The 12,131-nt window shown below is 43.7% G+C and overlaps 1 protein-coding gene across 1 annotated transcript in view; it reads right to left on the bottom strand.

Annotated features, from left to right (window-relative positions):
• The window catches only part of PIGG (phosphatidylinositol glycan anchor biosynthesis class G (EMM blood group)), a 108,417-nt gene that overhangs the window by 54,863 nt on the left and 41,423 nt on the right, over positions 1 to 12,131 (bottom strand). The window contains exon 10 of the mRNA XM_086479423.1: positions 2,369 to 2,560. Within this exon, the coding sequence (XP_086335549.1) occupies positions 2,369 to 2,560 (192 nt within the window). The remainder of the gene's footprint in view (positions 1 to 2,368; positions 2,561 to 12,131) is intronic.

Raw genomic sequence — 12,131 nt, 5'->3', positions numbered from 1 at the left:
AGCATTATGCATGAAAAATGAAGGTGTTGTCTAGAGCTTTTTCTCATATTACACAAAACTACCTCTATGTTGCACCTTGACCTGGAGGTATTCCATATCATGAATACATTAAAGATACCTTTAGACATATTCAAAAGAAAGTCCTGGTTTTGTTCCTGGTGGCATTTAGATAGGCTTTTACCATTTATCACATCAGCCATCTAATAAAGATGAGCTAGGATCACTATATCAACATATCAGTTAACATCTGAAATCTAGTAACATGTGTCTACCATCTTTTTCGACCTGCTGTACTGGGAGCCTTGATGAAGAGAACATGTTTGAGGAGTCAATGAGTTTGGGCAAACCACGTCTGCTCTATTAGGCCTTGTATTTAAGGCCTGAGAAGCCCAGGTTAGCAGGAGTAGCTGCTGCAAGGGACCATGCTGGAACCCCTGCCCTGGCCTGCATTATGTGGTGGTGGGCGTTACGACACAGGTAACATTCTGACCTGGCAGGAGTAGACACGTGTTTCATTTAGGGTTTTTTTGGTTGTGGCTTTTTTTTTTTTTTAAACACAAAGTAAAAGGCACCATGGTATGGGAGAAGGCAGAACCTCTCCACAGATGCAACCCATGTCATGGGAAGATTCATCTGGGGTTTGTCTGATCTGCACGAAAGCAGGGTTCTCAGCATCTGAACTACCTATATTCCTCTTTTTACTCTATCTTATTAAAATAGCTATTTTGTTACACATTTAGTGTCGATCCTTTCTTACTGAGATCTGGAAAGAGCCCTGTACCACACCTCCCACCGCAGGTGCAGAACACAGGCCAACACAAAAGTCAGAACCTGCATTTGCTAACCCTACCAGCTTATACAGAGGATCTAAAGCGTATAAAGCTTTGAAACACAACAGTAACTTCTAAATCAGTATATAATCAGAGATACAAAATGGTCTGACAGAATTTAAGCAAATCATCACGTTCACTACTTATTTAAGGTGAAATAACACAAAAAGCCCTATCTTTCTTGTTATAATTGCAATCAATACGCTGACTTTAGAATGAACAAGTTCCCAGTAATTGCTTTGCCTTTAGTATTTAAGTACTTCACCTATTTCTCTAACTGCATTTTATTTGCAACTCAATCGCTGTATCTAATGTTCTGTCTCACATTGCAGTATTTTTCTTCTTACTGCAAGGACAGTATTATTCTCCAAGGATTTTACTTAAACACAAAGCAAAATTAGAGGTCACACACAGCAATTAGGCATGTTTCAGAGTCAAATCCTGCAGACTAAGTAAAGATTACCATTACTTTTGCATCCAGCAGAACTAGTACACAATGTTAACATAACACTAGTATACAACTAGAATTATCTTGAACATTTGGAGAGATGGAATGTACGTAAATATATCTGAATGTACATACATACAAATATTTGTTATAAAACGTGCCTCATTAGCAAATCTGATCTTCTATATGTCCTAAGATCTTCTGTAGGGTTTTTTCCATCTCTGCACACAGTCTTGTGAATCTCTGGACTCTGATTAAGAAGCCCCAACAGAAATCATTTGTATTCATATCAAATTCAAAATAAGCACGAGAGAAAGTTTATTGCATCCATATGACAATTGTTTTACAACTTCTGTTGCATTATTCCTTTCTTCTCATCAAATGTCCTAACTGACTCTAGCAGTTTTCCAAAGCTCTCTGACATTTAGAAAAACTTGAGGCTGCAGAGCCAGGTACAACCCAACAGTAAAAAGTATCATAAGAAAACTAAAGACACTTAGCTACATTCCAAAAGTAGCTATTGGCAAAAGAGGTAATAGCTTCCTTACAGTTACAGACCAGATCTATAAGAAATGTAACATCCTCGTAAAAATCCTTAGTATGCTTTGTGCACCACAGCCAAGACCTCAAGAAGGATTTGGTTACATCTTGAAAGGCTATACACTACCGAACACTCACCCATGAAAGAAAGGTACAGAAAAACAACTCTCCCAATTACTACTTAAGCATTTTTCAAAACTAGGAGTAGTTAAATGAGCTTGGCATGCATTCTGCTACATGTGGCAAGTCCATCTACAACAAGAGGAGATGGTGTATTTGGAGTTTCTTTGTAGCAAAAGTACAGGGTATGACTATTAGATTTTCGTCATATTAATTCTTATCTGACTGGCTTCTGATCTGTCACAGCTGAAAGACACTTCATGGGGCTCAAAATTATGCACACACCACAAAACCTGAGTGCTGGCCACCTACAAAATACAGTTTTATTCATAAGAATGTGATACAAGCCTAGACATAATATCTCCTCCCACCTCATCCCCTGATATCCAAAGTGTTAACATCTCTCTAGAAACAGAGCTGATTAACTTACTTTGAAATATCTTTGCTGTCATGTTGCCATGGAAACATGACATTTCCAATAGCTGCCCGGTAACTGTAGACTCCCAGGAGCCCAAGTGCCATCGCAAGTTTTGAAACCAGGGAGCATCTTCTTTGAACCAGAAAGAAGATCATAAGAAGGCAGACTGCAGCCAAGAAGGAGAGTTCAGATTTATGTTCAGAGCTGGGAAAAAACAAACAAACAAAAATACCCTTTCATACCACCGTAATTACTGCTAAACACACTTGACAGAGCCTTAGCTAATACACTGTATTTCCAAACTAATCACTGCACTGACATCTGTTATGAACTTCCCAACAGGAATGGTAAAATATTTTAGTATTTTTAGAAAAGCTATTTTATTAATGAGGTTTTCTATTCAAGCATGCATGTTTAAAAGTGTAATTACTGTGTTCCACCATATGCTAGTTATTCTGTTAATTAGATAAAAATGAGCTGCATATTGCATAATGGAAAACGGTCTAGTACTTTTAAACTAGGTTTTTGTTACTTACACATTTTGTAACAATGCATTTTGCTTATACTATAGTATTTCTCTATCATAAGCCAGAAAATATTTTTACACTACAGAATTAGAACTATTCCCTCTTTTTAACTAACTGCATACGTATTTAATTTATTTTATTTTAAAGAAAACATTACCTAGCCAAAAAGACCGGAAATATGCTTACGTATTTTAAAACATACAAACACAAACATGTTGGCACAATGATTCCCTTACGCAACTACAGCACCTCATGCTACATCAATACATACAAGAGACAAAAACACAAAATTTGCATAATGGCCAAGGAGATTACAGATAGAGTTTGTTTGTTCCCTTGCATCCTAAATACGTAACACTTACTCCAGAACCAAGAGCATTTCACTGAACATGCTGCCAACGTTACATATTTATGGTATCAACTAGCACTGCAAAATGTAATAGTGTAAGCACTCAATCCCTACCATAGATAGCTATGGAATTTCAGAAAGCCCACTGTAATCCAAGAATTGCTAACCCTTGCCCGCTACAAATATTCCCAGTATCCCAAATGACCTAAAAACACTAACTTTGTTAGATTTACCTTCTGTTAAGAACATCATGTAGAGTGTGAGAGCCAAAGGCTCCATCTTCTGCCTTCCACACGTCAAAATGCTAAGATAGAAGATCACTAAGTTCAGCAAACTGACAGTGAACCTGGGCTGTTACTTGCATTAACTCTGATCCCACTTACGAAACTCAAGTTTTATCTTTAACTAAAACTGTAGTACTTCAGACAGGTTTACTTTTCTACACTCTAGCATATGCTTTATCAGGAGTTTAACCAATAACTGTTTCAGCTGTTTTGCTTGGAAAGTCACAGAGGAAAGGATATGGGGTAGAAAAATTGTACTGTTAGTCCTCCCTGGAGTACCCATTCGAGCACTTCATACAACTTAAAGACTCCCAAGAGATGCACTGCTCTCTGCAGGCCAGTAGAGGAAAGTGAGAGGAATAACAGAATCATAGAATGATTAGGTTGGAAGAGATCTCTAAGATTATCAAGTCGAACCGTTCACCTAATACCACCATGACCACTAAATCATGTTCCAAAGTGCCACACCTACACGTTTTTCGAACACCTCCAGGGATGGTGACTCCACCACTCCCCTGGGCAGCCTGTTCCAATGCTTGACTATTCTTTGCTAAAGGATTTTTTCCTAATGTCCAATCTAAATTTCCCCTGGCGCAACGTGAAGCCACTTCCTCTTGTCCTATCACAAGTTATTCGGGAGAAGAGACCGACACGCACCTAACTAGAACCTCCTTTCAGATAGTTGTAGAGAGCAATAAGGTCCCCCTCAACCTCCTCTTCTCCAGACTAAACAATCCCAGCTCCCTCAGCTGCTCCTCATAAGACCTGTTCTCCAGACCCTTCACCAGTTTTGTTGCCCTTCCCTGGACACGCTCCAGAACCTCAACGTCCTTCTTGTAGTGAGGGACCCAAAACCGCACACAGTATTTGAGGTGAGGCCTCACCAGTGCTGAGTACAGGGGTGCGATCACTTCCCTACTCCTGCCAGCCACACTATTTCTGATACAGACCAGGATGCTGTTGGCCTTCTTGGCCACCTGGGCACACTGCTGGCTCATGTTCAGCCGGCTGTCAATCAGTACCCCCAGGTCCTTTTCCACTGGGCAGCTTTCCAGCCACTCATCCCCAAGCCTGTAGAGCTGCATGGGGTTGTTGTGACCCCAGTGCAGGACCCGGCACTTGGCCTTGTTAAACCTCATACAACTGACCTCGGCCCAACTATCTAGCCTGTTCAGATCTCTCTGCAGAGCCTTCCTACCCTCAGGTAGATCAACATTCCCATCCAATTTCGTGTCATCTGCAGACTTGCTGAGGGAGCACTCAGTCCCCTCATCCAGATTATCAATAACTATGTTGGGACCACTCTTGTGGTCCCAACACTGAACCCTGGGGGGCCACTTGTGACCAGCCACCAGCTGGATTTAACTCCATTCAGCACCACTGTCTGTGCTCAGTCGTCCAGCCAGTTTTTAACCCAGCTTAGTGTACACCTGTCTAGGCCATGAGCCACCAGCTTTCTTAGGAGAAGGCTGTGGCAGACAATGTCAAAGGCTTTACTAAAGTCCAGGTAGATGACATCCACAGCCCTCCCCTCATCGACTAGGCAGGTCACCTGGTCATAGAAGGAGATCAGGTTGGTTAAGCAGGACCTGCCTTTCATGAACTCATGCTGGCTGGGCCTGAGTCCCTTGTTATCCTGTACATGCCATGTGAGTGCCCTCAAGATGAACTGCTCCATAACTTTCCCTGGTACCGAGGTCAGGCTGACAGACCTGTAGTTCCCCAGATCCTCCTTCCGGCCCTTCTCGTGGATGGGCGTCACACTGGCAAGCCTCCAGTCATCTGGGACCTCCCCTGTTATCCAGGACTTCTGATAAATGATGGAGAGTGGTTTGGCCAGCTCCTCTGCCAGCTCCCTCAGTACTCTCGGTTGGATCCATCCGGCCCCACAGACTTATGGATATCCAGATGGTGCAGCAGGTCATTAACTGCTTCCTCCTGAATTATGGGGAGTTTATTCTGCTCTCCGTCCCCGTCTTCCATCTCAGGGGGCTGACTACCTTGTGGATTGCTTGTCTGACTATTAAAGATGAGGCAAAGAAGGCATTAAGTATCTCAGCCTTTTCCTCATCCTTGGTGACAATGTTCCCCTCCACATCCAATAGAGGATGGAGTTTCTCCTCGTTCTCTTTTTGTTGTTAACGTATTTGTAGAAACATTTTTTGTTGTCTTTCACAACAGTGGCCAGCGTAAGTTCTAGTTGGGGTTTTGCCTCTCTAATTTTCCCTCTGCATGACCCAACAAGCTCCCTATACTCTTCTTGAGTTACCTGCCCTTTCTTCCAAGAGTGGTAAACCCTTCTTTTTTCCCCTCAATTCAAGCACAAGCTCCCTGTTCAGCTGGGCTGGCCGTCTTCCCCACCAGTTTGTCTTCTGGCACACAGAGACAGCCTGCTTCTGTGCCCTTAAGACTTCCTCGTTGAAGAATGTCTAGCCTTCCTGGACCCCCTTGCCCTTCAGGACTGTCTCGAAAGGGACTGTCTCAAACAGTGTCCTGAACAGCCCAAAGTCAGCCCTCTGGAAGTCCATGGCTGTGGTTTGGCTGACTCTCCTCCTAACTTGATCAAGAATAGAGAACTCTTATAATTTCATAGTCACTAAGCTCAAGACAGCCTCCGACCACATTTCCCACCAGTCCTCTGTTCAAAAACAGTAGGTCAAGCGAGGCACCTCCCCTGGTAGGCTCCCTTACCAGCTGCGTCAGGACGTTATCTTCCACACACTCCAGGAACCTCCTGGACTGTTTCCTCTTTGCTGTGTTGTATTTCCAGTAGACATCTGGTAAGTTGAAGTCCCCCACGAGGACAAGAGCTAACCATTGTGAGACTTCTGCCAATCACTTGTAGAATGCCTCATCTGCCACCTCCTCCTGGTTGGCTGGTCTATAACAGACTCCCAGCACGGTATCTGCCTCATTGGCCTTCCCCTTCATCCTTACCCATGAGCACTTGGCCTTGTCCTCACAATCACTGAGCTCTACACAACTGAAACACTCCCTAACATAGAAAGCCACCCCACCACCTCTCCTTCCTCGCCTATCCTTTCTATCCCTTATAGCCACCCATTGCAGCACTCCAGTCATGAGAGTCATCCCACCATGTTTCTGTGATGGTGACCAAGTCATAGCTATCCTGCTGCACAATGGCTTCCTGCTCCTTCTGTCTGTTGCCCATGCTGCGTGCATTGGTGCAGATGCACTTGAGCTGAGCTATTACTTTCACCCCCAACATGGGCATGCCACCCCTAAGAGAAGGTAGTAGAAGCAGTTGAACAGTGCATGCACCATCTCTTATGATCAACTCATAAAGAACTAATAGCCACTGCATCTTTCAAATGAACCTTTGTGGAAAACTTTAAAAGCTTTCAGGCTGTATTCTCCTTGGCTGCTCATTGTATGAGAGCGAGATAAAACAAATCAGGGATAAGTAACAGCACATCATCATTCTCACCTTTCTCTCTTTGTCTAAAAAAAGTCAATGCACTTCTGTTAAGAGGCTCTTGCAGGCAAATCTAACATAGCAACACATAAAAGTTACAAAAAAAATTCCTACCTGTAAGAAGTAACTGCTGGTGCTGTATCAAGCAAGATACTAATAGCTGCGATTTCCTATAGTGAACATTTGAAATCATACTCTAACCCCCCCCCAAAAAAGAAAGAAAATTCTCAGAGATGGCCCAGTGGATATTAAGGGTATGTTCAAAATCATGTGCACATCAGTCACTAATGGTGCATTCTTAGCTGCTAGCACAGGGGTTTATATCCAACTCATGTGCAGGTTTTCTGGTAACAGTCCTCTGTGATGTCTGTTTTGGATTTGAACCACGTAAATTTGTTGCAAAAAAACTTACTGCAGTGTTTCATACTTTGCTGAAGAAACAATAAAATGATTTATAGCAAGTGAAGTCAGGTCAGCACAAATCACCTACAGTTTCAAGGTTTTCCAGTCAAGGTTATCACAGTTAGGCAGCTAAAAGCATATTAAATTAGCATGTATTTTGAAATGGAAATGTAGTTGCTCAACACAGAGTCTAGCCATTTAGCGAAGTTCTAAATGATTTTGATTTTCTACTCAGAAATACAAGCATGAACATGCTACTCTGATCTCTGCTGAAATGAAGTGCGTTTTGCCCTGTAAGAGTCAGTACAAAAACAGCATTATCTCAATCTTGTCATCAGGTATATGGACAGTGAAGTACTCCGAAAGTTAGGCTAACATCTTGACTGAGTCTGCAGCAGCCTGCCTGAGAAGCAGTTGCTGATCCTGGGAAAGGAATGCCAGGCTCGTTAGGTCATTATGCCCTGGACAAAGCAAGGACGAGAGCTGCTTCTGGCAGGAAACAGCAAAAGAATAGAGATGCTGGTATCTGCTTCTCCCTTCTAGAAACCTTGTAAGGAGAGATAACAGCCGAAGGAGGGAGCCTTGCAGTGGGCAAGACGGCTCTGTTTTGGCTAAAGAGTGCTGTACCAGTCTCCAGTGCCAAGGACGAGCCTGAGAACTGCTATCAAGATGGACTCATCAGCATGGATGGAGCCAAGAAGAGGCGGAGATACAGAGGACGAGCAAGGTGTGCTACTTGGCATAAAAAAGGGCTCCTCAGCACTCCAACTTTGGAAGCTTCCCCCACCAAGGATCACAACGATCGTTAGGACCGGTGGGACCCTGTCTGGACCTAGGACCATAGGGATGTCTTGGACTCACGGTGGTAGCTATTGACCTCTTTCCTCTTTTCACTTTACTTTCTCCTTTCCTTTCACCCTCTTTACTGATCGCACACCGCTTTATAGGCAAACAATAAATTTTCACTGTTTGATTGCAGAAAACCCCTTTGGTGTGGTTGCCTTAATTTTGCACTTCAAGATCACAGCAAACAAACCATGACGAGTCCACTGAGTGGACTGTGACATGCCCAAACCACAAAATTGAAAGTGAAGAACCAGTAGTTTCCTGAGAGAGAACCTGGGGAGGGAAAATGAAAAAAAAAAAAAAAAAAAATAAAAAAATATCTTTAGCTATATGTTCATACTGTAACAGCTTGTGGTCTACACTTTCATACTTCTGGTATCAGAATGTAGATTGAAGACATTTCCTTCCACTGCTTTGACCTCACCTCACTACCGCAGATACAAATACTATCATCTTCCCATGCTGCTGCTTCTCATCACTTCTCTTCAAGCTGATGCTGTCATTGACAGCTTCACTCCTTCCACAGTGAGCCACATAGCAGCTCTGACCAAGATTAATAGCCAAATTAAGCTAACTGAATACCCACTAGTGAAAAAGAAATCCCAACTTCCAAGCGAATTTAGGGATTGCATGTTCTCTTCTGCTTCATCTACCATTTGATTTTCTTTTGCTCTTTTTCCCAAAGTCTTTTTTTTCTTTGTACCAGGTTTCACAGAGTGTCTCTGCAAATAACAAAGAACATTTTCCCTATTTCAGCACTCTTGAGTGCATCGCTAGTAGCCATATTCAACACACTACAGCTAGATTGATTTTCTGCGGTTTGCTGCTTACATTTTTCTGTGCACAAACCTGTACAATAGTCTCTTCGCCTCAAACACTAAGTCCCTTAAGCACCGTCCAGATAAGCAAAATATTAGTCTCAGCATAAGCACAGGTGTCTAAAAGGTCAATACAGGCAGGGAAGAAAGAGGAAAGTTTGTTCATTAGTTCATTGTATAGATGAAATAGAAGGCTAGCTAGGAAAAGCCTGAGTAACTTTAACTCAAACTAACAAGGGTACACAAGATTTAAGTAAGGTTCTAATTTCTTACTAAAAAATGCGCTATTAAGACGTAACTATGCCAGGGCTGCCAGGGTTCTGCTCTTCACCTGCTCCCTAAACACAGCAGAAGTAGTTACATCAATGAAAGGGAGAAGGCAGAACTGTAGCAGCCACAATGACACAACCTCTTAACGCCAACATGGCACAGCACTCTGGACTGTTCCACAGTCTTTTTAAAGTGCCCAAAAATAGAAGTTTCTGAATCATAGAATGGGTTGGATTGGAAGCAACCTTAAAGATCATCTAGTTCCAACCCCCCTGCCATGGGCAGGGACATCTTCCACTAGACCAGGTTGCTCAAAGCCCCATCCAACCTGGCCTCGAAGACTGCCAGGGAGGGGGCAGCCACAGCTTCTCTGGGCAACCCGTTCCAGTGCCTCACCAGCCTCACAGTAAAGAAGTTCTATCTAATACCTAATCTAAATCTCCTCTTTCAGTTTGAAACCATTACCCCTCGTCCTATCACTACACTCCCAAATAAAAAGTCCCTCCCCACATTTCCTGTATGCCCACTTTAAGTACTGGAAGGCCACTATAAGGTCTCCCTGGAGCCTTTTCTTCTCTGCTCCAGGCTCAACAATCCCAACTCTCTCAGCCTGTCCTCACAGGGGAGGTGCTCCAGCCCCCTGATCATTTTTGTGACACTCCTCTGGACCCACTCGAGCAGGTACGTATCTTTGTTGTGTTGGGGGTCCCAGAGTTGAACACAGTACTCCAGGTGGAGTCTCATGAGAGCAGAGTAGAGGGACAGAATCACCTCCCTCGACCTGCTGGCCACACTTCTTTTGATGCAGCCCAGGATGCAATTGGCTTCCAGGCTGCGAGCGCACATTGCTGGCTCATACTCAGTTTTTCATTTACCAGCACCCCCAAGTCCTTCTCCACAGGGCTGCTCTCTGTCCACTCAGTGTCCAGCCTGTATTTGTGCTTGGGATTGCCCCAACCCAGGTGCAGGACCTTGGACTTGGCCTTGTTGCACTTCATGAGGTTTGCATGGGCCCACCTCTCCAGCCTCTCAAGGTCCCTCTGGATGGCCTCCCTTCCCTCCAGCGTGTTGACCGCACCACACAGCTTGGTGTTATCGGCAACCTTGATGAGGGTGCCCTCAATCCAATGTCCATGTTGCCAACAAAGACGTTAAACAACATCAGTCCCAATATCAACTGTTGAGGAATGCTACCCATCACCAGTCTCCACTTGGACATTGAGATGTTGACCATGACTCTCTCAGTGTGACCATCCAGGCAATTCCTGATACATCAAGTGGTTCCTCCTTCAAATCCATGTCTCTGCAGTTTAGAAACAAGAATGTTGTGCAGGACAGTGTCAAATGCTTCACACAAGTCCAGGTACATGATTGCTCCTTTCCAGGTAGATCATTGCTTCTTTCTCAATCAGATTTGAAAGGCAAGTTGTTTTTTATAAGGAATGCTTGACAATGGCAGAAAGAAAAAACTGTTTATGGTTGCAGCATTTCTAAAGATGCAGTTACATCCACATTTTGTTTCTACAGGAATTTTCACAGCAGCAGTGCTGGCTTGCACACTCTTCCCTTCCTGCATTCCTGTTACTAAGCCTGCCCATTTGCCTGTGAATTTGGATGGTAAATCAGAGTGGGAAGTGATCTATCTGAAAGCCAAGAGTCTCCCAATCCATCTTGGGTTATTTTTCCAGCCATATCTATTCAATGATTTAGTTCACCATACTGATAAAGCAACAGCTGTGCTGGTAAAATACAGGACCAGTGAGGGGAGGAGCAAGACAGCACATATCTTGCCTGGTAAGGCAAGGGCTCCTTTAATATACTATTATAGCCAAACAAGCAGTCTTATCCTAAGACTATAGCTGTAGGACCTTTTCTCTTCTACTTGCTTCAAGACCCAAGCAAATATACCCAATGTGTGGCTATACTTTGGTGGAGAAGCACAGGGAGCAATTCACCTGTAAAATTCTGAAGTTTTACATTTGATACATAGCTGCTGTACTTCAGCCTTACTGAAGCAGGAGGCAGACAGCTTGTGATGGCTTTATGTAGGAGAAATAGTACTTAATCAACCTGACAGACTTCTGTGATGAGATGACTAGCTCAGTGGAAGAGTGGAGAGCAGGCAATGTTGTTTATCTCTGCTTTAATAAGGCTTTTAATGCTATCTGCCATAACATCCTCACAGGCAAACTGATGCAGTCCAGGCTCAGAAAGTGGACAGTGAGGTGGACTGAAAACTGGCTCAACTGCCAGGCTCACTCAGTTGTGATCAGCAGCACAAAGTCCACCAGGAGGTCAGTAACTACCAATCAACCCAGGGCTTGACACTGGGGCTAATACTGTTTAACATCTTCATAAGTGATCTGGACAATGAGGCAGAGTGCCCCATCAGCAAGTCTGCAAACAATACAGAACTGGGAGGAGTGGCTGATACAGTAGATAGGTCTGCTGCCACTCAGAGGAACCTCAACACACTGAAGAAATGGCCCAACAGGAACCTTATGAAGTTCAACAAGTGGAAGAGGCAAGTCCTGCACCTTGGAACAAAAAGTTACACACATCAGGACAGACCGGGGGCTGACAACCTTTTCAGAGACAGCTCTGAGTGTCCTGGTGGACACTGTGTTGATCATCAGCCAGCAATGTGCCCTCACAGTAAAGATGACCAACAGTATTTGGGGCTTCATTACGAAAAATGTTACCAGCAGGCTAAGGAAGGTGTTCCTCCCCCTGTGCTCAGCCCTGGGTCAGTTATGCTCAGTTATGCGTTATCCAGTAGAGAGAAAGATATGGACATATTGGAGCAAGTGCAAAGCAGGACCATGAAAATGATGATGGGATTG

Source organism: Leptosomus discolor, chromosome Z (genome assembly GCF_034619465.1).
Source record: "Leptosomus discolor isolate bLepDis1 chromosome Z, bLepDis1.hap2, whole genome shotgun sequence".
NCBI classification, from domain to species: Eukaryota; Metazoa; Chordata; class Aves; order Leptosomiformes; family Leptosomidae; genus Leptosomus; species Leptosomus discolor.
This window is presented reverse-complemented; position numbering and strand designations above follow the sequence as displayed.